At 32.8% G+C, this 22,678-nt stretch overlaps 3 protein-coding genes across 3 annotated transcripts; all 3 read left to right on the top strand.

The window, feature by feature from the left end:
* The first annotated feature begins 1,616 nt into the window (after positions 1-1,616).
* Positions 1,617-5,023, top strand: LOC108336320 (THO complex subunit 5B). The gene is made up of 5 exons (XM_017572735.2): positions 1,617-1,992; positions 2,071-2,361; positions 3,384-3,720; positions 4,085-4,416; positions 4,514-5,023. Exons 1-5 carry the CDS (start codon positions 1,717-1,719, stop codon positions 4,784-4,786), a joined length of 1,509 nt encoding a protein of 502 aa, XP_017428224.1. The 5' UTR covers positions 1,617-1,716; the 3' UTR covers positions 4,787-5,023.
* A 110-nt stretch (positions 5,024-5,133) lies between these two features.
* LOC108337024 (glutamate receptor 3.2-like) lies at positions 5,134-10,652 on the top strand. Its single transcript, XM_017573461.2, has 7 exons — positions 5,134-5,202; positions 5,399-5,455; positions 5,787-6,078; positions 7,586-8,871; positions 8,970-9,267; positions 9,504-9,901; positions 10,175-10,652. Exons 1-7 carry the CDS (start codon positions 5,134-5,136, stop codon positions 10,613-10,615), a joined length of 2,841 nt encoding a protein of 946 aa, XP_017428950.2. The 3' UTR covers positions 10,616-10,652.
* Positions 10,653-12,185: 1,533 nt separating this feature from the next.
* Positions 12,186-19,581, top strand: LOC108338473 (uncharacterized). The gene is made up of 12 exons (XM_017575375.2): positions 12,186-12,538; positions 13,112-13,286; positions 13,363-13,446; positions 14,232-14,473; positions 15,002-15,224; positions 15,529-15,693; positions 15,775-15,906; positions 16,108-16,221; positions 17,281-17,328; positions 17,954-18,032; positions 18,812-18,868; positions 19,125-19,581. Exons 1-12 carry the CDS (start codon positions 12,351-12,353, stop codon positions 19,190-19,192), a joined length of 1,575 nt encoding a protein of 524 aa, XP_017430864.1. The 5' UTR covers positions 12,186-12,350; the 3' UTR covers positions 19,193-19,581.
* Positions 19,582-22,678: the final 3,097 nt, after the last annotated feature.

Below are 22,678 nucleotides of genomic sequence, written 5' to 3' on the forward strand. Positions count from 1 at the left end.
CCATAGAAAAAAAAACATATATGGATGAGTCAAATGCAATGGTGACAAAAGAGAGCTCAAAAGAGACAGTAGCGGAAGAAACCATAAATGAACAGGAGACAGAAACTATAAAAATCATCAAAGATTCTCCAATTGAGGTACCTGAAAAGGAAAAAAGAGCAATCTCGGTGCTCTGAATAGTTGTTTGAGAGGAGACGAGACGTGCAATAACACACAATAAACCTGACTTTGATATCATGTTGAATATAGTGAAAAATTATATTTGGGATTAATCTCCCTTTTGTTGAATATACACATAAGATCCTCTATTTACAATACAAGAAATATGAGTTAAGTCCTAACAAAATAATTAAAGATAAAAGATAAATATAAAATAAAGATAATATATTCACAATACTAAACAATTAAATAAGTCATTACATAAAAGTCCAGTTCAATTAAAGAGGCCGGTTAATGTTTTTAGAAAATTTAAAATGCTTTATAATAAAATGTTATTTAGGTAAGATATTTAAAAAATAAATTAAAATTTTGGAATTTCATTTGAGTAATTAAATTACTTAAAAATAATAATTTAAAATTCTAATTAAAATTTGAAAATCCTTATATTCTGAATTTCATATTTTGAGAAAAGTTTGAATTTATATTTATTTAAGTGAATCTAATTCAATTTAACTTAAAATAGACTCAATTTGATCTAACGTTTGATTTATTCAACTTAATTTAATACAATTCCAATCAAATTAACATGACTTAGTCAAACATAACAATATTTGTCTCTTACATACCTGGATTCATCCCAATATGGACCCAACCAAATTTTATTTGACATTAGCTTAGTTCAACTAGATTAAACATAATTTTGTCTTGACTGAACTTGACTTATACTTGAGTCGACTCAACTTGACCTAGACTCAAGTTAGTTTGCTCTAACTTGTTGATGTTGACTAAGTTCGATTAAACGTAGACCGACTCTAATCAATCTAGGTCTAAAATGACTTAGTTTGATTTGGGATAGGATCTACTTAACTTGACTAGACTCGACTTAACCTGATTTTGATCAAGCTAAGCCTAATCAAGTCTTAACCGAATTAGAATCCAACTCAAATGAATGTGGGTCGATCCTAACTTAATCTAACATGAGCTCGAACCGATTTAGCTCGACCCATGACTAGTCGACTTAACTAGACTTTATTTGTTTAGATTTATTCTACTTTATTAGTCTCAAACTAACTCAACTCAACTTGAGTTTAAGTAAACTTTGCTCGACTCAAGTTGTTATAATCTTACTTAAATTAAACTAATTAAACTCAAAGTAAACTTAAGTCAATTTTATTTGACTATAATCTAGGTTGACTTTGACTCCAATTTAGGTTGACCTAATTCAACTTTACATTGAATCTAGGGGTTGTCTTATTTAGGTATCATCTCTTTTCCATAATTTGGAAATAATTTTGTTTAAAGTAAATTTAGAAAAAAAAATACAAAATTAAAATGATATAATATTCCACAATCATATTTTAAAATATTTTCAATCAAGTTTAAAATTAAGTAAAAATAATATAAACTTAACATGTTATATTAAAAAAGTACAAATCTTAATTTAGCGTAAAATTTTTAATTTACCTGTAAGAGTTCGTTAAATCACCCACAATTTCCCAGCGGAGACCCTCAAACACGCTCTCCACGGTGAAACAATTACCGGTGCAGAGAGTAATAATGGAAGACGGCGAAACGACGGAGGAGGTGGTTGCCGTTCCGGTTTCAAATAGCGAGGGCGTCGGTGACGAGCAAATGTTTCCGCATTCCCCTCGACAACGCGATTCGGACGAGGAGTCTCCGCAAAAATCGTTGCGTAAAACGAAAGCTTCAATAGAAAACATCGTCGCCGAGATTCTCGCTCTGAAGAAACAGGCCGAACCCAAACCACTCCTCACTCTCCGACTCAGAGAGCTCCTCACTCAAACGTTCCTTCATTTCGTCACTCTTCGCCAGGTTCCTCACGCGCTAGGGTTTTATCTTCGCAATGCGACGTCGTAACGGAACTAACTAACGCGCGTTTCGCTTTTTCAGGCCAATCGCTCCATCTTGTTGGAGGAGGAGCGTGCGAGAACGGAAACTGAGCGTGCGAAGGCGCCTCTGGAACTCACCACGCAGCAGCTTCAGAACCTGATCTACGAGAAGAGTCACTACGTGAAGGCAATAAAGGCGTGTAACGATTTCAAGTCCAAGTATCCTGATATTGAGCTGGTGTCGGAGGGAGAGTTTTTTCGTGACTCGCCGCAGGGTATGAAGGACTCCGTTTTGTGTAGTCACAGTGAACATAATCTCGTGCTGAAGAGACTCAATTTTGAGTTGTTTCAGGTGAGTAGCATTTGCTTATTTTATTTATTTATTTGTTTTTATTGAATCAGACATGGTTAAGAGTTGTTAAAGCCTTAGGAGTTGGAAATGTTTGAAGTTCTACTGTTTTGTTGCGTGTGGGATTTTGTGGATGAGTGCTGTCAATGTGGCCACAATTGCGGTATCGTTGTGTTCCTTGATACTGGGGATAAATACGGTGAATGTGACTATAACTGTAATCCTTGCTGTCACGAGCATCGTAAAAATCGTGACAATAATATTGAATCGTGCTGCACATAATTGTGGTTGTATTGCGGGCGAAACAATCTTAAAACCTTGACTATAATTTCGAAATTGCAGCTGCGGTTTAAAACCTTGTACGCACTCTGGAAAAATTTAATGTATGCTATGTTGAGCCTACACTTAATATATTGTGCTCTCAGGGTATTCGATTCTTCATATTAGATGTTTAATACGCTAAAGAAACTTTGTGATATTGTAGTTTGGCAAGTTCCAGGATTTACCTATGTCTTAGTATTATTATGGAATCTAGTTTTTGTCCAAAAAAGGAACCAAGAGAATGGAAATATTTGATTTTCAGATCTTGGTAAATGTTGAATTGTACTATTGTGGTCATGGATGGTTTTGCTTCCGGCACAAGTTTTGTATTGACAAGCTAACACGTTCTTTAAAAGAAGGATTGGAGGGTAAATAGATGGTGGCGCCCTGTGTCAACGTGTCTCTGTATTTGAGAGAGGTATACGGATTTATATAAATATAAATATGCAATAGATTGAAGATACCTGACTTGATACTTTGTGGATAAGCGGTTTGAGAGCAACATCTTTATGCATTTTCCCACTAAATGAGTGTGGAGATTTAGATTAGTCATTTAATAAGCATATATACCTACAATGTTAGACTTCAGGTTGGGAAGTTCATTGTCCCATTAATTTATATTTAAAGCTTGTAGTACTAAGTTGCATTTTCTTGCTAATGGTGAAATAAATGTGCTTGTACTTATATTTGCAATGTTGTATCAGCGCAAGGAGCTTTGCAAGCTTCATGACAAACTGGAGCAGAAAAAGAAAACTCTTTTGGAGACAATTGCAAACCGAAAGAAGTTCTTGTCTAGCCTCCCTTCACATCTCAAGTCTCTCAAGAAAGCATCCTTGCCAGTGCAAAATCAACTAGGAGTTCAGCATACTAAGAAACTAAAGCGGCATCACTCAGCAGAGTTGCTTCCACCACCTCTTTATGTGATTTACTCACAGCTGTTGGCTCAAAAGGAGGCGTTTGGAGAATCTATTGATGTGGAGATTGTAGGAAGTGTCAAAGATGCTCAATCTTTTGCCCACATTCAAGCTCACAAGGACACTGGTAATTGAGAGTTGATGTTTCAATTCTAGCATTTTATCGATTGGAATCTATGTTATCCATTATCCAGTACTATTAGCAGCTTCGGTGTATCTGCTGGTGCAGGACTATAAATTTCAATGTTTCAGTATCTTGTAGGTGATTCAATTCCAGTCCCCCGAATATCACTTATGTATTACTTGGAATTTAGCTGCTGTTTACAATAGGTTATTAAATAGTTTCAACACTAATCACTGGATAATGAGTAAACGAAACGAAGTTTATTGCTAGATTTAAAGTACCATTGTCATTACTAATGGTCTTCACTCATGTTACTTTTAATATTTTCCATATTTCTCAATTTGTTTGCTGTGGTTTCATCTCTCAGGCATTTCCACTACTGTAGCGAGTCCGAAATTGGAAAATGATGAACCTGATGAAGATGGTCAGAGACCGAGTAAAAGGCCAAGGAGGTTTCAAGGCAAGGAGAGCCTTGACCAAGTAGGAATATTTCAAGTTCACCCACTTACAGTCAATCTCCATATTTATGATGACGAAGTCTCTGATTTAGAGTCTGCAAACCTCGTTACTCTAAATTTTGAGTACATGATGCAGTTGAATATTATATGTGTCGGGATCAAAGCATCTATTGATGGTCCTGAGAATGACATCTTAAGCAATTTGTTCCCTGATGACACAGGTCTCGAGCTTCCTCACCAGGTTTGGGCATCTTGTTTACCTGTCTATCTGCAACTTTCGTTTTTTCTATCCCCGTTGCATTTATATGTCATTTGTTTTTGTTTGGATGGTGATGCAGTCGGCTATGCTCTATGTTGGGGATGCTGTAATGTTGTTTAATTGCGATAGAACTTCACGTCCTTACAAATGGGCTCAGCACCTGGCTGGTATTGATTTCTTGCCCGAGGTGGCTCCATTGCTGCTTGCTAGACGTGAAACTCCAGACGGTGGTGAAGGAGCCAAAGGTGAAGATTTCGTACCGAGCATTTCACAATATCGCCAGCATAACCGATTGCAGACAGTTCTGCAGAAAATTCGTTCAAGGATAAAAGCACGTTTGGTTCTTCAATAACAAGTCATTTTCTTATATTTTTACAGTTTTAGAATAGGAAGTATCCTCCTGGGTGTTCATTGAACTGAAAACAATGCAGTCTGAAAAGCTTGCTTTTGGTCTATGTTTTGGTTATATTATTGTAACTCACATCTTAGTTATTTGGTTTACCTGCTGTAAATACTTGTAACCTATATTTTTTAGGATTTTGTTTTTTTATCCCTTTGTTGAAATTACATTTTATTTTGGAGGTCCAAAGTATCATGCTTGTAACTGTGGCTTTTGATGGTTACTACTTCATGAAGAAAAAATATGAAATTTTTTTTTTCATAAGTTAAAATCAAAGATTACTTTTATTATAAACATTAATGTCAATATCAAATCCAAGAACAAGTGCTCAAGAGATTTTAGCTACTTCTACATGCACTGTCACCTTGGTAGAAAAAGACATTAACTAATTAAAAAGTACAACTAGTTTTCTTATTCAAAGTATAATCTTTAATATTTAATTTAAAATGATTTGAAAACTTCCTAAATGTATTTTCATACTATTTTCAAGGCATTTGTTAACAATTAAACCCCTACTAGTTACTTGTAATGGAATAAAGTTGATGATGACGATGCTCTTTTCAGTTTATGCACATTCCAGCCAAAGAAAGAAACAATGAGGAAGCAGAGTGGACAACAAAGGTTAACGACCAATTCTCTTGTCATGCAAAGTCAAATCTCCATAACAAAATGCTGAAGTTTTGGAATCCATATATTTATATACATTTTCTGGTAAAAGTCTACAATCGTGACCACACTCATACGCAATAATGTTTTCTTTATTAAGCAGATAATATCCAAAAGCATAAGACCTGGACTATCTGCATCATACGCATATAAATTTTAAATGTTATTTTCTACTCATGGCATTACTTAATTTGCTCCTCCATATATAGTTTGCAGACAGCTAGCCAAAGCAATATTTGTTAAACTTGTTCCAGCAAGTTCGAACAATTCTATGTCTCCATTTCAGTTATTGTTGGTAGTAGCAGTACTGCTTCTGTGGGTGTGGTCAGAGGCTACAGCTAATGCAAATGATGATGAGATAAAAAGGAGCAGCATAGAGAAGTGTTCAAGGTTGAAGTCGAAGAATGTTGTGAACATTGGAGCAGCCGTAGAGTTGAGTTCTCGAGTGGGAAAGGAAGAGAAGATAGCAATGGAAGTTGCAATTGAAGATGTGAATCGACAGAGCTGCTATGAGCTTGCCTTGAACTACAGTTATAACTTTCATCGCAACCCATCATCTCCCACCATCTTCGCTGCTGGTAATTTTCAGTTACTTCACATTCTTCTCAAACTCAACCTCAACCTCTACCTCTGTAACTAAATCATCTACTTCAACCTGAAAACAAATACTCCTACTTAATTAATTAACAATTATCCTAAATTAATTTTAATGTTATATATAATAGGTTTTTAGTACATGACTTTGAATTTCTCTCTGTTCAACGCCAATGATCTGTAAAAGTGGGATTGAAGTTCAATGTGTCTTGAGAAGTGGTTTGGCATAAAACAAACACACCCTATGTTAATAACGCTTACTAAAAGTATATAATTTTAGTGATACAAAATAATACTCAGTTCAATTTTGAAAGCAACTAGAGTTTAAATATTAGAAAAATAATTTTTTGTGTTTAACTACGTATAATTAAAATGATTATCATAAAGTAAGTATAAAATCACTGTACATGGAGTAGAGACCATTTTTATATGAAAATTAAACCAGTCATACTTTTGAAAAATCTGAACCATTCATTATCTAATACACGACAGTTCATCTTCTTTTTTTCAAGGTTTCTTATACTAAATTATACCTTACAAATATTTTATCAGATTGATGTTAATTGAACATATTATTAATTAACAAGGCGGTATTAAAAAAAGCTGTATCGTCTCAAACAGTTCGATATGTTTAAGTTTATTATTTATTTTTTTTATTTTTTAATTTCATGATTTTAAAAAGTAACTCATTTTCCTTTAAGTTAAAAGTTATAATAGAAGAATTATTAAAACACCTTGATAAATCACAAGAGAAGTTCACATGTCCCAGATACTACTAAAAAAACATTAAATAACAACCAATTCAAAAAATAAAAAATAGTTAAAACTTTAAATACCAATTTATAAATTAAAAATTATTTGTATATGACATAATAAATAAAAAATTATAATTAATTTATGAATTATAATATAAATTAATCTCTAATATTAATTATCAAATTTTAGTTACTGAAGAACTAGTATTTAAATTATTATTTAATTTATTATTAAAAATTAATTTTCATAGCTAATATTACAAACAAATTTAAATTTTAATTCACAAATTAATTATAATAAAAAAATATTTTAAATATTAATAATTTTTAATTTATAAATTTCTGTCTAAATTATTTACTAAAATAACTAATTATTCTTTATCTTTAAATTTAGTTGTTATTTAATATTTTTTTATAGTATTTTCATGTTTTTCTAAAAAAAAAGAGAGAAATTAAGTAGGATATATATCTTTCTCTTTTAAAAGAAAAGAAGAAATATATATTATAATCCTATTTTTTAACTTTCAGTTTAAGAAGTTCCTGGACATTTTTTTTATTTCATTTTATGATTGATATTCTAAAACATACTTTTTACATTTCTCATATTTTAAAATGAGAATGGATGATCCAAAATATATATAGAAACAAAAAGAAATATTCCAATTTTTTTTCCACCGAGAAAGCCTATAAGCACATTGTTCAGTATGTGTTCCATTTTTTTCATGCAACTACACAGATCTTGCAAACAACAAACAAGTGCAAGTTGTCGTAGGAACAAAACTCGATGCAGCAACATTATTCCTCTCCATTGACGAAAACTCAAAGGATGTTCCCATCATATCTCTAACCTCAACAGCTACTCCAGAAATAGCTTCAATCCCATTGCCACACTTCATCCAAATGGGCCATGAAGTCACCCTTCACATGCACTGCACTGCATCCATCATACACCAATTCCATTGGCGAAAGGTTACAGCAATTTACGAACACAACAATCTCTTTGCCTCTCATTCAGAGATACTGACAAGACTCTCTTACTCTCTGCGCCTGGTCAATGCTGAAATCGATCACCATGTAGCTTTTGCTTCAATGACCCTTCTCTCAAACCCAACAAAGATCATAGAACACGAGCTTACAAGGCTCAAGAGCAAGAGCAATAGGGTGTTCTTGCTTATTCAATCCTCCTTGGAGTTTGCCACTTTGCTTTTTCAGAAGGCAAAGCAAATGGGAATGATGGAAAAAGGGTCAGTGTGGATCATTGCAGATGATGTAGCCAACCACCTTGATTCCCTTGATCCTTCTGTCACTTTCAACATGCAAGGTGTCATGGGGTGCAAAACCAACTTCATGGAAGTGAGTGAAAGGTTCAAACGTTTCAAGTTCATGTTTAGGAGAAGGTTTGCACTGGAATACCCTGAGGAAGAAAGATTGCATCCGAGTGTCTTTGCTCTCAGGGCTTATGATGCTGTTTGGACCATTGCTAAAGCCTTGGAGAGCTCACAGGGAAACTTTTCCTTATCAGAAAATATTTTGCATAGTGATCACGAGGGCCTTAGTGGGAAGATAAGGTTCAAAGGAAGAATGTTATTGGAATCACCAACCTTTAAGATTGTCAATGTTGTTGGAAAAGGTTACAAAGAGTTAGCATATTGGTCAATGGAGTCTGGTTTGAGTGAGAGCCTTGTTGAGCATGAGGTGGTGAACACAACAACAACTAGTGCTGGTTCTGCTAGATTGCTTTTAAGTTCTGTGGATTGGCCTGGTGGGTTGAAAACAGTTCCAAAAGGTTGGGTGTATAATAGCAGTGAGGGAAAGCCTTTGAAAATTGGGGTTCCCGCTGTTGATCCATGTCCTCAGTTTGTGAATGTGAGCCATGATAAGAGACTGAATGAAACCCAATTCACTGGTTTCTCAATCAATGTCTTTGAATCAGTTGTGCAACGCCTGCCTTATCACCTGCCTTTTGTTTTTGTGCCATTTTATGGCTCTTACGATCAGATAGTTGAACAAGTGAACAATAAGGTAAAAATCATTATCCATGCTGATTAAGATCATCATGATCAGAAAAACTTCTCAATAATTGATATATAATGTTGGTATGATGTGTGTTTCTAATACAGTACCTTGATGCTGCTGTGGGGGATATACAAGTGGTGGAACATAGATATGCATTTGCTGAATTCAGTCATCCATATGTTGAATCTGGCATAGCCATGGTGGTGAAAGTAAAGCCAGATAGATCCAAAGAAACCTGGATGTTCATGGACGCTTTCACAAAAGAAATGTGGATGCTGATGGCAGCAATGCATCTGTTCATAGCATTTGTAATCTGGTTCATTGAAGGTGAAAACAATTCGGAGCTGAAGAGTCTTGGGGCCATTCTCTGGTTTTCTGTCACAACATTGTTCTTCATACACAGTAAGTCTCAGTAATGACACTCTAAACTCCTTTATATATCTCTTACAATTCATCAAATCGCCATTCATTACTTACATTTTTCATTCATCAAAATCCTTAATTTGTGTTAGCATTTAGAATATTGAACTTAATTAGAATAAAGGGAAAGTGTAAGAACTCCTTCATATCCTTTTCTAATAGCTATATATATTCACCATTTTTTGTCTCTCTCTATTATGAATGCTTGTGATATGTAGGAGAACCAGTAAATAGCAACTTGGCCAGAGTAGTGCTAGCACCTTGGTTATTTGCTATTCTGATTGTGACACAAAGTTTTACTGCGAGCCTTTCATCCATGATGACAGTGTCCCATCTTGAACCAGCTGTGCCTGATATACAAACACTGCTGAAGACAAATGCAATCATAGGGTGCAATAAGAACACTTTTTTGGTCCATTACTTAGTTGATGAACTCAAATTCCAGCCACAGAATATCAGGGTCTTTGACTCCATCCATGATTTCCCAAGAGCATTTGAGAACAAAGAAATTGTGGCTTCTTTCACCATTGCCCCTCATGCTGATGTCTTCCTAGCCACCTATTGCAAAGGCTACATCAAAGCAGGACCTACCTTGAAGCTTGGTGGATTAGGCTTCGTGAGTTTCTTTTCTCGTCATCTTCTATATACATGTATACGTTAGAAAATTCCACGTCAACAAGAAATAATACCAATTTATAATATATAATATCTTATAAGTCGGTCATGTGAAATTTTCGTGAGAGAGGTGCCCACGTCAGTTCTTTGTTCATTTCTTAACAGCATCATCCTACATTATATTCAAAACTTGCTACATTTATTTTCTTTTTAATAATTCAAATGTAAATACAATTCATTACTTTCTTATGTCCTTTCTCTTTGATTGATGAAGGCATTTCCAAAAGGTTCAAGTTTAGCAATTGACATATCCCGAGCAACCTTAAAGGCCATAGAAAGTGGAGAAGTGCAAAAGCTAGAAGAGAAAATGTTGTCTACAACGAATTGTGGATCTACAAACAACAAAATACAAAATGAACAACTTGGTCCTCAACCTTTCTTTGGCTTGTTTGGCATTTGTGGAAGCATTGCTGTCATAGGTTTATTGGCAACCATTGTTCACTTTGTTAAAAGGAAAGCACAAACATTTATGAATTACCTATTACTGTCACAGTTACAGAGAGGATTGCAGATAATCAAACTTTTTGCTCAAAAGCATCCATACAAGTACAGAAAGACTGCACCTGCCCAAGATGCAAATAGTAGAGAGAATGTATCTCAAAACAATGAGGTAGCTACACCAAGTATTGAGTTACCAATTAACTTCCACACATGACTCATCAACTATGAATTTGCATTCTCTGCTTAGTTTTTTGTGCTTAATAGATACTGAATTTTAGTGTTTTAAAATATACAGAAAAATGATATTATGACATACTTTTACATTTATTTGACACAGAATATAAGAATAAAATGGTCATAAAAGTGTAAAATTTTGTATTTTCTCAAGAAAAACGAGTAAAAGATAAATAAAGATAGTGTCAAATGAATGTAAAAAATTTAAATGTCTCAAATAATATTTTTCATACATAATAGAAGGAGTAGATTTACCTACTTACTTTTATATTGTAATTCTTTAATTCATGTATACTGGGGATATGTATAACTAATTTCGTTTATTAGTAAGGTGCATTCCCATCACAAAATTTATTAAAAAGTTGAAAAACATTAATTATAAAGTTTTGAAGTGATGCATTACTAAAATGTTGTTGGATGTTGTACGACCATTTAATCTCAGTTAGATGTTTAAATCAATAATCAGTATTGCCTTCATTAGCATCCATGAAATTACACCAAAAGCCCAACTTTTAGGAACATATCACCTCAATCCAATTATGTATGACAATGCATATTTGCTTTTAGGTTATTGCTTCTTACACCATATCAAATTTTTTCAGTAGTTAATTATTTATATAAATGAATACAAACCATATCATTTTTATCAGTTTTTAAATTAAGTTAAACTTAAAATTTATTATCAGAATTATAATTTAGAATGATTTTAATAAAATATATTATTTATTAAACATATTATTTTCCTCGTTATTTGAACATATCCATTATTATTATGTTCCATTCCTAAATTAACTATAATAAAATTGGGTCATGCTTTTTTGGTGGCCCATGTAACGTTTTTATGACTGAATGGTAAGCATGAGTTGTTGAATTAAAACGTTGAACATGTCCAAAAAAGCTTGAATATCGATGTATGACTAATAACTATTGAGATAGTGACTATATATACAAATTAACTTAAAATATTAAAGAGGGTTGAATAATTACTCAATTTTGTTTACATTTTCAACTTATTAATTTTCTATGGCATATTATTTTACCATTAAAAAAGCTAAAATGAGAAGAAAATAAAATTATTAGTAAATAGTAAGGGGAGGGTCCTTGTGAAGATTTGAAGAAAAGAAAAGAAGGGCTTGGAATGGATTAGGGTCCATCTAAAGGGTGGTGCAATGAATGCGTGAAATTCACGCAAACTTTCAAGAAGGTGAATCTCTTCTTTACGTTCTTTCTATTCTATTCCATTCCATATGCATATGGATCTCCGCCGACAATAGCGTTCTTTTTTTTTTTCTCTCTCCCAAAGTCAAAATCAGACTGTATAGTAATCATGGATGCACAATGCTTCCAAAAGATTCCAAAAGCTTACTTATATAAAATATATAACTATTTTTTAATTTTATTTAATATATGATCAAATAATAACAGTCCATTCATTAAATTCCGCAACATTTTGCTAAATTAAAATAAAAAAGAAAAGAAAAAGGGAAGAAGACGTGGAGAAGCGACAACTCATAGTTATAAGACAGCTTGCTACAGCTTAGAAGCATTTTTGCAAGTACTAGTTCATTTCATTGCCCACTCACACCAACAACACAAGCTACAGCACCGGCACTAGCATCCACCATAACCGTTGACGCGTGCGTGTATATTCTTCCTTGCTCCGCACGTCACATCGCTCGAGCGCGGCGTCGCAGATCTCGTGATCGCCGATCCGAATGGACGGTTACGACGGAACCGTGAGGCTCGGCGCCATTAACCTCAGGCACGATCGCGCTGATTTGGACTCCGGCCCCGACGTTTCCGTCTCCTCGCCGGTCACGCGGCAGAAAGCCGCCGCCGCCAAGCAGTTCATCGAGAATCATTACAAGAACTATCTCCAAGGATTGCAGGATCGCAAAGACAGGTTCTACTACTATTACTACGCTACCTACGTCACCTAACTCGCTCACCTACCTATTCATTCCTCATTCACTACTATGTTATATTTCTTTCTCTATTGCTTCATTTAATAATTCTGCACTGTCAGGATCGATTTCTCGTATTCGAATGTCCTTCACCGACAACGTTGTATGAGAGCTTTTTTTCGTTCTAATACTCTGTTTTTAGAGTAGAGTCTCGTAGCTCGTATCACAGGAATTCACATGTTTATACACACACGCACACACGCATCATTTAATAATTTTAACGTTGAATTGAATTTTCACAGATTTGGTCAAATATTTCTTGTTGAGTAGGAGAGTAAGTTTATGTTAATGATGATACTTTATTGAAGTACTACTATATTATTGTTAAAACCTTAAAAGTTAAGTTGATGTTGATCATTGTGATATTATTACTATGTATGTCTAATGATCTATCTAGAGTTTGGTATACATGATTACTACTAGTAAAGGTAATATGAGATGATTTGAATTGATCATGGTTTAAGTGGATACCTAATTGGATACCTTATGCATTTATGTTGTTTCTGTTTCAGACGCAGGGCGCTGCAGAGGAAAGTGCAAGAATCTCAGATACCGGTTGAGGAGAAGGAGGAAATGATGAGGAACTTGGAGCGCCGAGAAACTGAGTTCATGAGGATTCAGAGACGTAAAATTGGAATTGACGATTTCGAGCAATTGACGGTGATTGGGAAAGGTGCTTTTGGTGAGGTATGCAAAATATAATCTGCATAAACATTTGGTTCCTTCTGAAGGTGTGGTCACTGATACCTTTGAGAAAATATAGGTGAGGTTATGTCGTGCTAAAAGTACGGGAGAGATTTTTGCCATGAAGAAATTGAAGAAGTCAGAGATGCTTAGTCGCGGACAGGTACCCGTTGGCCAGACTTAGATGCATTGATTGATCTTGATAATTATACAAGTTATTGCATGAAACAAGCAAAATTCACAATCAAGGTTTTGGAAAATGGTCTGTCACTTTGGTTTCAACTGTTAGGACAAGGGGACTCTTTCTGAGAGCAATTGTGGCCATATTGTCAACATTTGTTTGCAATTTCTTGCCATGTTAGGGATCGCAACTGCAATTTAGAAAGCCTTGTTCGAATTTCACAATTCATTGGCGTTTTCCTCCATTTAATTGATTACATCAATTTTTTACCAATTAAACTGATTTTGTGTATGATGGTTTGACTCTATGGTAAAATTAGAATTTGAACACATTAAGTGACCTAGCTTGCATCATAGCAGCACTTATTTGTAATTTAGTTACTACAATATGAATGCTTTTATTTTATTTAATTTTTGGAATGGTTAACCTGTTTAGTTGGTAGGCAGAATTATTTGAACTTCATGTCTAGTGAAAAACAAAGTGGTGGTCAGATGTATCCACTTGACTGTCTCATTTTCCTTGGTTGAGAAGGCATTTTACAATGAAAACAACTTGCTTCTTCCGTATACCTTCCTGCTGTTTCCAGAAGCTGGTTACGTTTGTCATAATAGGGGGAAAATGGAATAAAAACATCCATTTTCTTTGAGCTTAGGGTTCAATTATGATTAAAAGTTCCAGTACAAGTAGACAAGAATCTTTAGAAGTTATTCTGACATTTGGCTCAATTTGTGTGCTTCTTTTGATATCATGATATTAATCTAATTTAGGTGGAACATGTTCGATCCGAGAGAAACTTGCTGGCAGAGGTTGATAGCAGATGCATAGTAAAACTCCATTATTCATTCCAAGATTCGGATTTCCTTTATCTCATCATGGAATATTTACCTGGTGGTGACATTATGACATTGTTAATGAGAGAAGATATTCTTTCTGAAGACGTTGCTCGCTTCTACATTGCTGAAAGCATTCTTGCTATTAACTCGATACATCAACACAACTATGTACATAGGTATGTGGCTATTATCACATGGTTCAGTTATTGCTCTATTGGCAGCCGATAGTATCCTCACCTAGTGGCATAAGGCTTTTGTTGGTGTTGTTGGCAGTTGATCTTGTAGCCTATGTATGCACAAGAGGCTGCAAGCAGTGGGGCCAAGAACACTTATATGGTTCAACATGGCTCATTGCTTGGTCTAACAAAGATATAACACACTGTCTGGTCTGAAATCATCAAAAAACAGTATTTTTAGTTGCATGCAACTTACTGCTCTTTACAAGGATGTGATGCAATTTATATTTATCTTTTCAGATCGCAAAAGACTATATTCAGTTGTAGTCCACTTTCATGCTATTGTGAATGATGAATATAAAACTATGGTACAGTGGATTGATTTGTCACTAATGTTAAGAAAATCTTGAGGTGATAAAAATATATAATGTTTCTGTAGAAGGATTTCAAATTTTCTGATTAAATAAATTTTCTCTAGTAAGATAAATAAATATAGTTATACTCAGTTCAGATATTCTACTTGTGTAGGGATATTAAACCAGATAACCTGATACTGGACAAAAATGGTCATTTGAAGCTTTCGGACTTTGGCTTATGTAAGCCTCTTGACGATAAGTATTCAACAATTTTATTGGAAAATGAAGATCTTACCAGTCAAGAATCAACCAGTGAAACTGAAGGATATTCTGCTTCTCCTTGGTTGATGCCAAAGGAGCAATTACAGCAGTGGAAACGTAATCGACGTGCATTGGTATGCCGCTACCCCATTTCACGTTCCTTAGTGGGTATTAACTATTTGTTGGCATAATAGACAAATAGTAAAAAATGTATGAAGTAATGATTATGTGTGTTGGATCAGTTTATTTGTGATCAAATCAGTTTATAATCAAAATATTTCTGGGAGCAATTAAAAAAGGCAACAACCAATTAAAAAATGCTCTAGATTAATATTTCATATTTATTATGTCACTAGCTTCTCTGAGGTGTAATATTAAGTGGTAGTTTTGTTTGATATATGAAATCTGTTAATTCTTATGAACTTGTACACCTGTCAGGCGTACTCAACTGTTGGAACTCTTGATTATATGGCACCTGAAGTTTTGCTCAAGAAGGGCTATGGAATAGAATGTGATTGGTGGTCTCTTGGGGCAATTATGTATGAGATGCTTATTGGGTATCCTCCATTTTGTTCTGATGATCCAAGGATGGCCTGCCGAAAGGTATTATGATTGATTGATTCTCTTATTTTCTTCATATCCAAATTTTTTTCATAATGACCCAGCGGTTCTGTATTGTGCCAGATTGTTAACTGGAAAACATGCCTGAAATTCCCAGAAGAACCTAAGATATCAGTAGAAGCAAAGGATTTGATCTTTCGCTTACTATGTGATGTGGACTCAAGACTAGGAACAAGAGGAGTAGAAGAAATAAAGGTGACAACTCTTATTGGTAGCCTGTGTTTTTTGACAATTCCTTCAAATACTGGAATAAACCTTATTTCTAACTTGGTTCTCCAGTCTCAGGCTATGTATTCTGGGAATGATTCAACGTTGTGCTTTGAAAATACCTGTCACTGTTATGCCCTGATAATCTGCATAAGTCCTCTCTTAACAAATCTGCACTTGATTTTTCAGGCTCATCCATGGTTCAAGGGTGTTCAGTGGGACATGCTTTATGAATTAGAGGCTGCTTATAAACCTACAGTCACTGGGGATTTAGATACTCAAAATTTTGAGAAGTTTCCTGAAGTAAGTATATATTACATAAAAGTTTATGCATTGAGAATGAGTGAAATTTATTCATAAACAATAATTTCTTGTAGGGTCCAAAATTATTTAATTACCAAAGATTCGATGAGTGTAAATGAAACATCATAATGCATGTGCAAGATAGTATCTCTTAGAAAGGGGATTTAGGCCTAATTCAACTCTACAAAATGGCTTGTAAGACAAATTTTGCACTTATATACTATAATTTGATCATATTTTTAGTTTATATGGGATCTCTAACACAAACCCTCATGTTGAGGCCTGAACATCTCAAGCATGATACTAAATATTTGTAGGTGGTGATAGTAAGTGACTCATAAGTCCAACAAATCTGATCAGGATATGCTATAATACCATCTTAGATAGTGGATTTAGGTCTAATTCGATTCTACAAAATCAGCTTCTAAGATAAGTTTGCACCTATATATGTAGTATCATTTGATAATTTGACAATATCTGTAGTCAATGGGAATATCCAATAGTATCCTTAATGATTTAATTATGAGCTCTCTCAATTTCTCATCATAAAGAAAAGCTATTCTTCTTTCTTCTGTTTATACCTTCTAAACAAGGGTTCTTGCCTGGACAAAGAGGTCTGCTATACCTAATGCCCAACATGAAATTCACATTTTTTTGGAAGGCTTGGTTTTATAGGGAACAAGCATACAACCCAACTGTCTCTTTCTATATAAATAGTTTAATATCAATATAAATTGACACCAGTGACAGTTGTAGACGGATTATTTAAAGTGGTGTTGTAAGAATTGACATGTTTTTAAAGTAACAAAATATATGCTGGCTATATAGTATTTAGTATTTTATTGAGAATTGTTTCCCTAATCTTTTAATAATTGTGGTTTTCCAAGATTGTTATTTGGCCGTCACACCTTCTGATTTTGTTATCATTTACAATGAGTCAATGATAGAGTAATTTTCAAATTTGAGCCGTAGAGGCTATTTATGTCTTCTGTTTTTTATACTTTCTAAAGTCGAATGACTCTAAAACACACCTAAACTAGTGATTTAAATCATTGACAGGTAGATGGCCCACCATCCGTAACAGCAACTGTTGGACCTTGGCGGAAGGTAATTTGTTTTCTTAAGCTTGTAATTTATCAAGTTTGTTAGCAAGAGCTTACGTGCTTCGTGCCAAACATAGGTATGTCATGTGTAAGAAAAATGCAAACATAAAAAAAAAAACTTCATTTCGTTGCACCATATCTTTAACTAATAACATTGATTGATTTCTTTTTTTGACTATGTCTGTGTCCTATTATATTTATAGATTCATAGGTTAGTGCACCACTTGTTTTGGGTTTGGAGGCAAAAATTTGTTTTAATGTTATTTTGGTTATGAGGAGTGTATACTCTGCTGGTTAAGTAAACTATGAAGTTTTATTCAAACAAAGTAAGGTCTCTGTTGAGTTAATGAAATATTTTAGTTTATTGTCTAGATTTTTTCTCTTGAAACTCGGCTTCAACGGTTTTTCAGATGTAGCATTGCTGCTGTTTTTCTTTAACTTTTCCATTGTAATTAGCGCATATGTTTTCAGATGCTAGGTGAACGTGCAAAGATAAAGAAAAAACTTCTTTTTTGTTTGAACAATATCTGTTGTCTTATGAATTTTCCAGCTTCTTTGATAAGTAATTTACTATTTATTTAAAATTGAAATGCTTATGGTATTTTGTTTTGTTTATGATGCTCTTGCAGATGCTGACATCCAAAGATAACAATTTCATTGGATATACTTTTAAGAAGTCAGACATTCTTACATCTCTTGAAAGTTCAGGTATGCAACTTATGGCAATTCATCCTCTTAGTGACTGCCTGGATTTAAACTTCTATGAAGTAAGAAAGCTGGTACAGTTCATGCTGAAATCCTAGGGTGAAACTTGAAAACATTTACATTATTTTTATGGTTAAGAGACAACATTTTTAGATGATGATTTAAGAATGATGACGTCTAAGAGCATGTTTGGGGAAGATATTTTTTTATGTTTTCAGCTGTTCTAGGATTTTTTTTGTATGTTTAGATAATAACTGAGATTTGTAAAAAAAAAAATTGTTTCTTTTAGGAATCTGATAATTCATAATTTATGATGAGTTTTGAACAATTTTTTCCCTTTTGAGTTTCATGATCCTTTTTCTTATGATTTGATTTATTTTGTTTCAATCAACCTAAATTAATTATGGTACAGCTACTTTTCATCAAACTTGTCCTAAAAAGGAAGAGTACAATATATTATAATAATAAATTATGTCAATAATTTATTTTTCCTAATTGCACGCCCGAAATCTACTTGATACTACGATAAAATCTGAGGAAGTAAATGACATTAATTTAGGCAAAGAAATATATTTTCCTATCTAGATAAACTTCGCCATTCAAAAGCATGAGATGAAATGGAATAATGATCCTCCATATCCATTTGTAGGCATAACCGAAGAAGATACTCCTAAAATAAACACCTTGGGATGACCAAGAACATGACAAATACTTTTTGACTAAAATCTGTCTTTTACAAGCATTCAAACATTAATCCTCAGATTTTACATAATATTCTGCAGATGTAGATATCAGAGAAAAGGGATCATCAAAAGCCCCTTCATTGATTACCTTGTTAGGTATGAATTCTTAATGCACATATGCAATGTATTGTTTACCTTGTTAGGTATGAATAGCTATTCTTAATGCGCATATGCAAGACATGCACGCATTTCTTTGGGCCCTTGGAGAATAAATATTCTTTGACAGATCAAGACTGCAGTATTTGTGTAGCTTTGGTTTTTTCCAGTCTGACCAATATTGACTGGTAGTTATAATCTGGTATATAAGGCTCATCTCTCACAGCTGATGGAACAATGTGCTGTGGTTATGCAGGTCGGATTGATTTGCAAGATACTGTCATACCAGAATCTGACCAAAGCCAGAAGCTTGAATCAAACTAACTTGTTTTACTTTTATTGGAACTTGTATTCTATTCTTTATGCTTGGCGTTTGAAGGTTGTAGATGACTGAATATTAGCAAGCAGGTTCATAATTCAATTATAGGGATCTGGATGATGGAGTAAGGTCATCATGGATCATGGCGGGGTTAATACCATGAGGCTCAGTTATACCGCACAAACATGATATTATCCTTGACATGAAGTCAGACCGTTGCTATACAACTCCTTTCCAGTTTCCTGAAATCCAAGCATTTAAGGTGTTGTTAAGTAATGAAAATTTTGTGTCTATTATTTTATTTTTTCTCTTTGTATACAAATATTTTGATCGAGTTTTTTTGCTACCAATATTGTGTTTAGTATATATAGATTGCCATACCCTTGACTTTATACATTCAACTGGAACTCATAAGGTTATATAGTTTGGAGCAAAGTGCAACATCAACACCTTGACTAACTCATTAGTTTCAGAAAAGAAAAGGAAAACCAAATTCTAGGAGTGTCAAAAACCTGTTTGAGCACATGGCTACGTCAAATAGCAGCACCGTAAGTGATGTGAATATAGTTTTTAACACTTCGATTCAAAATTGCCGACCAAAACATATGATTTCACCCTCACAAGTTTTTAAAGTTACCTTTTTTTAACTAAATTTCTAAATTCTAAAATTCTAAAATCATTTCTTGCCTTAAATCTGTCCTAAAATCGTAATATTTGGTTTCTGGATAAAAGAAAATTGGTAAAACTTTCAGTAACTTAAAAATTAGAAAATCAATTTTAAGAGAAAGTTGAGAGATTAAATTCATATATTGACTGTTCCAGATGATTAATATGTTATTAGTAATATTAATAAGTAGCCATTCTCTAATATTATTAATAGTATTATTCAGTAGCTATTCTCTAATATAGGGGTATTTAGAACTTTGTGCACGTTTTTTTTTACTTTGTGAAAGTTTTTTTGTTGTTGACAGAAGTACTTTGAAAAGTTATTCTTATTAAAGTGATTGAAAAGTTAAACCTAAAATATTCTGATATTTTCTTTGTTTTATTAATTTCTTGATATTTTTTATGTTTGAGAGTGCTATTTTTACATTATTTTCATTCGTACAAGCCATGAATAGATACATCGACTTTTTTTCTATGAAAATGTTGTTATCATAAAATTAAATTACTTTCATTCTCATGTTATATGATTTAAATTAAAGAGATTCTTGTCATTATAGGTTTATTTTTTGGAAGTATACCATTGAATTTATTTTCTTAACTCTTATATAGGTTTACTCTTTTAAAAATTACAAATAATAAGGTTAAGTTGGGTTAAGGTGGCACGACTTCGTTTTGAAGAAGTCGTGTTTAGTAGAGGTGATTTGTTCGAAAATTAATCAAGAACAAAGTCATACTTGAGGGTGGTGACTTTTAGGATTTTAGTTTATTGTGTATGATAAATAAATCATTTAACTGGATGAAGACTTTAATGGTTTTTTTTTAAGGTTTCACACGACTTTAATATTAAAATATTATATAATGAAAGAAAGAAAAGAATACTCCAATTAATAATAATAAGAGTGAAAGAATATATTTATTTTTAATTATTTTAGCTATGTATTTGCAAAATATTTTATGTCTCATAATACTAAACTAATGAAAGAAGCATTTACAACTTATTACGTCAAAATGAAAGAACCTTGGATAGGTTATTTGTTTCCCTAATAACGTTTTAGTTTTATTTTTCTTTTTTATTTATTTAAGCTTTCTTAGTCATTCCACCTCACAAATATTACTAATCCATTTTTTAAAAGAAATCTAACAACTATGTTCATCTTCTTTATTTGAAAAAAAGTTTGTAGAAAGCAAATTTAAATATTTGTATTAAATTAAACCACCTTAGGGTTGTTCCGTGGTGTGAATTACAATTAATTTGAAACAAAATTTCTACAAATCTAAAAGTTGAATTGATTAAAATGTGGATAACAATGTGAGCAGTTGGAAAGGTGATTTGAAATGTGAATTAGCAATGACACCTTATTTTGTCAAACTATCATTCTAACTCATTAAAAACATACAATTACATTTCCAAATTTTTTCTAAAACTCATAATATGCATATTAAAAATTAATTAAAAAACACGACACATAAATAATATTAAAATCATGTTATTATAATGAGACTTCAATATAAAAAAAATAAAAACAACTAAAGTCTTTAACGACTTGAGTTAAAATAAAAAACACTAAAAATGATTATAATATGAGACTTCAATCTTTATCAACTTTGAAAAAATCATGTTAAACATACATAACTTTAATTAGTGTTAATTAATTATAGTCGAATTTGTATTTCATAGTAATAATAACTTCACCATTTACACATAAATCGACTTAATTATATATATAAACACGACTTATTCAAATAAAATTATATATCTTCATATCCTATTCATAATTAAAAAAAAAACTACATAAATAATTATCTAAGCAAATTCATCCATATACATACAAAAAATCGTCATTACAACTTTGTTCACTTGAAGAAATTTGGAGAAGAGTGATTGAGGAGATTTGAGAAGATTTGAAGGTAATTTTTTTGTTGTTTATTTGAGTGAATTTGAAGGTAAATGAGAGTGAATGTGGAAGTAAATTTTTTTAATCTGTCATCTCAATCATATTCTACACTAATTCTCATAAACTTTACTTTCCAAATTCACTCTCATTTATCTCCAATTTCACTCAAATAAATAACAATAAAATTTATCTTTAAATCTTCTCAAATTTCCTCAATCACTTTTTTTTAAATCTATTCAAGTGAACAAGACTTACATTTGTAAGTAATCATAACAAGGAAGTGTTCTAGTTTTTTACGGAATGTATGACAGTGAGATATAGTTCTAATGGTTTACGTAGGTGCAAATATCTTAAAGACAATGAAACATGGTATAAGATATTTTTGTATGCATATGCCTTTTAAAAAAATTATTTAATTTAAATTAACAAACATATACTTTTTTTAATCAAAATCTGACATTTATTTTCTTTAGTAAAAAAAGGTATATTATATATTCTCGAAAAAGACATTTCTGAAAAACATAATCATGTATATCTTGAAACAAATCCAACCAAAGGCTTAAACCGGAAGAGCATATCATCATGTCTTCCTTCTTCTACGGACCCATTTTATATCTTTCTTCATCTTTCTCCATAATCTTCTTCATTTCTTCATGTTTTCAGCTATGAGTACCTGTGCTCCCATTGTTTTCTTACGGCCCACAGATATCTCCTTTGTCGTTACACCATTTATTTAATATCATATCTTTAATAATAATACAAATTTTAAATAATTTGACTTATGATAAATTATACGTCATCCAAATCCTACCAGTAGATTTTATTATTTTATTTATAAATTAAAAATTAAATAAAAGTAATTCTGATAGAAAAAGTCAAAGAAAAGCACATGACTCTTGTAAATAATGATCTTATTTGAAAAGGAAGAAC

Source organism: Vigna angularis, chromosome 7, assembly GCF_016808095.1.
Source record: "Vigna angularis cultivar LongXiaoDou No.4 chromosome 7, ASM1680809v1, whole genome shotgun sequence".
NCBI classification, from domain to species: Eukaryota; Viridiplantae; Streptophyta; class Magnoliopsida; order Fabales; family Fabaceae; genus Vigna; species Vigna angularis.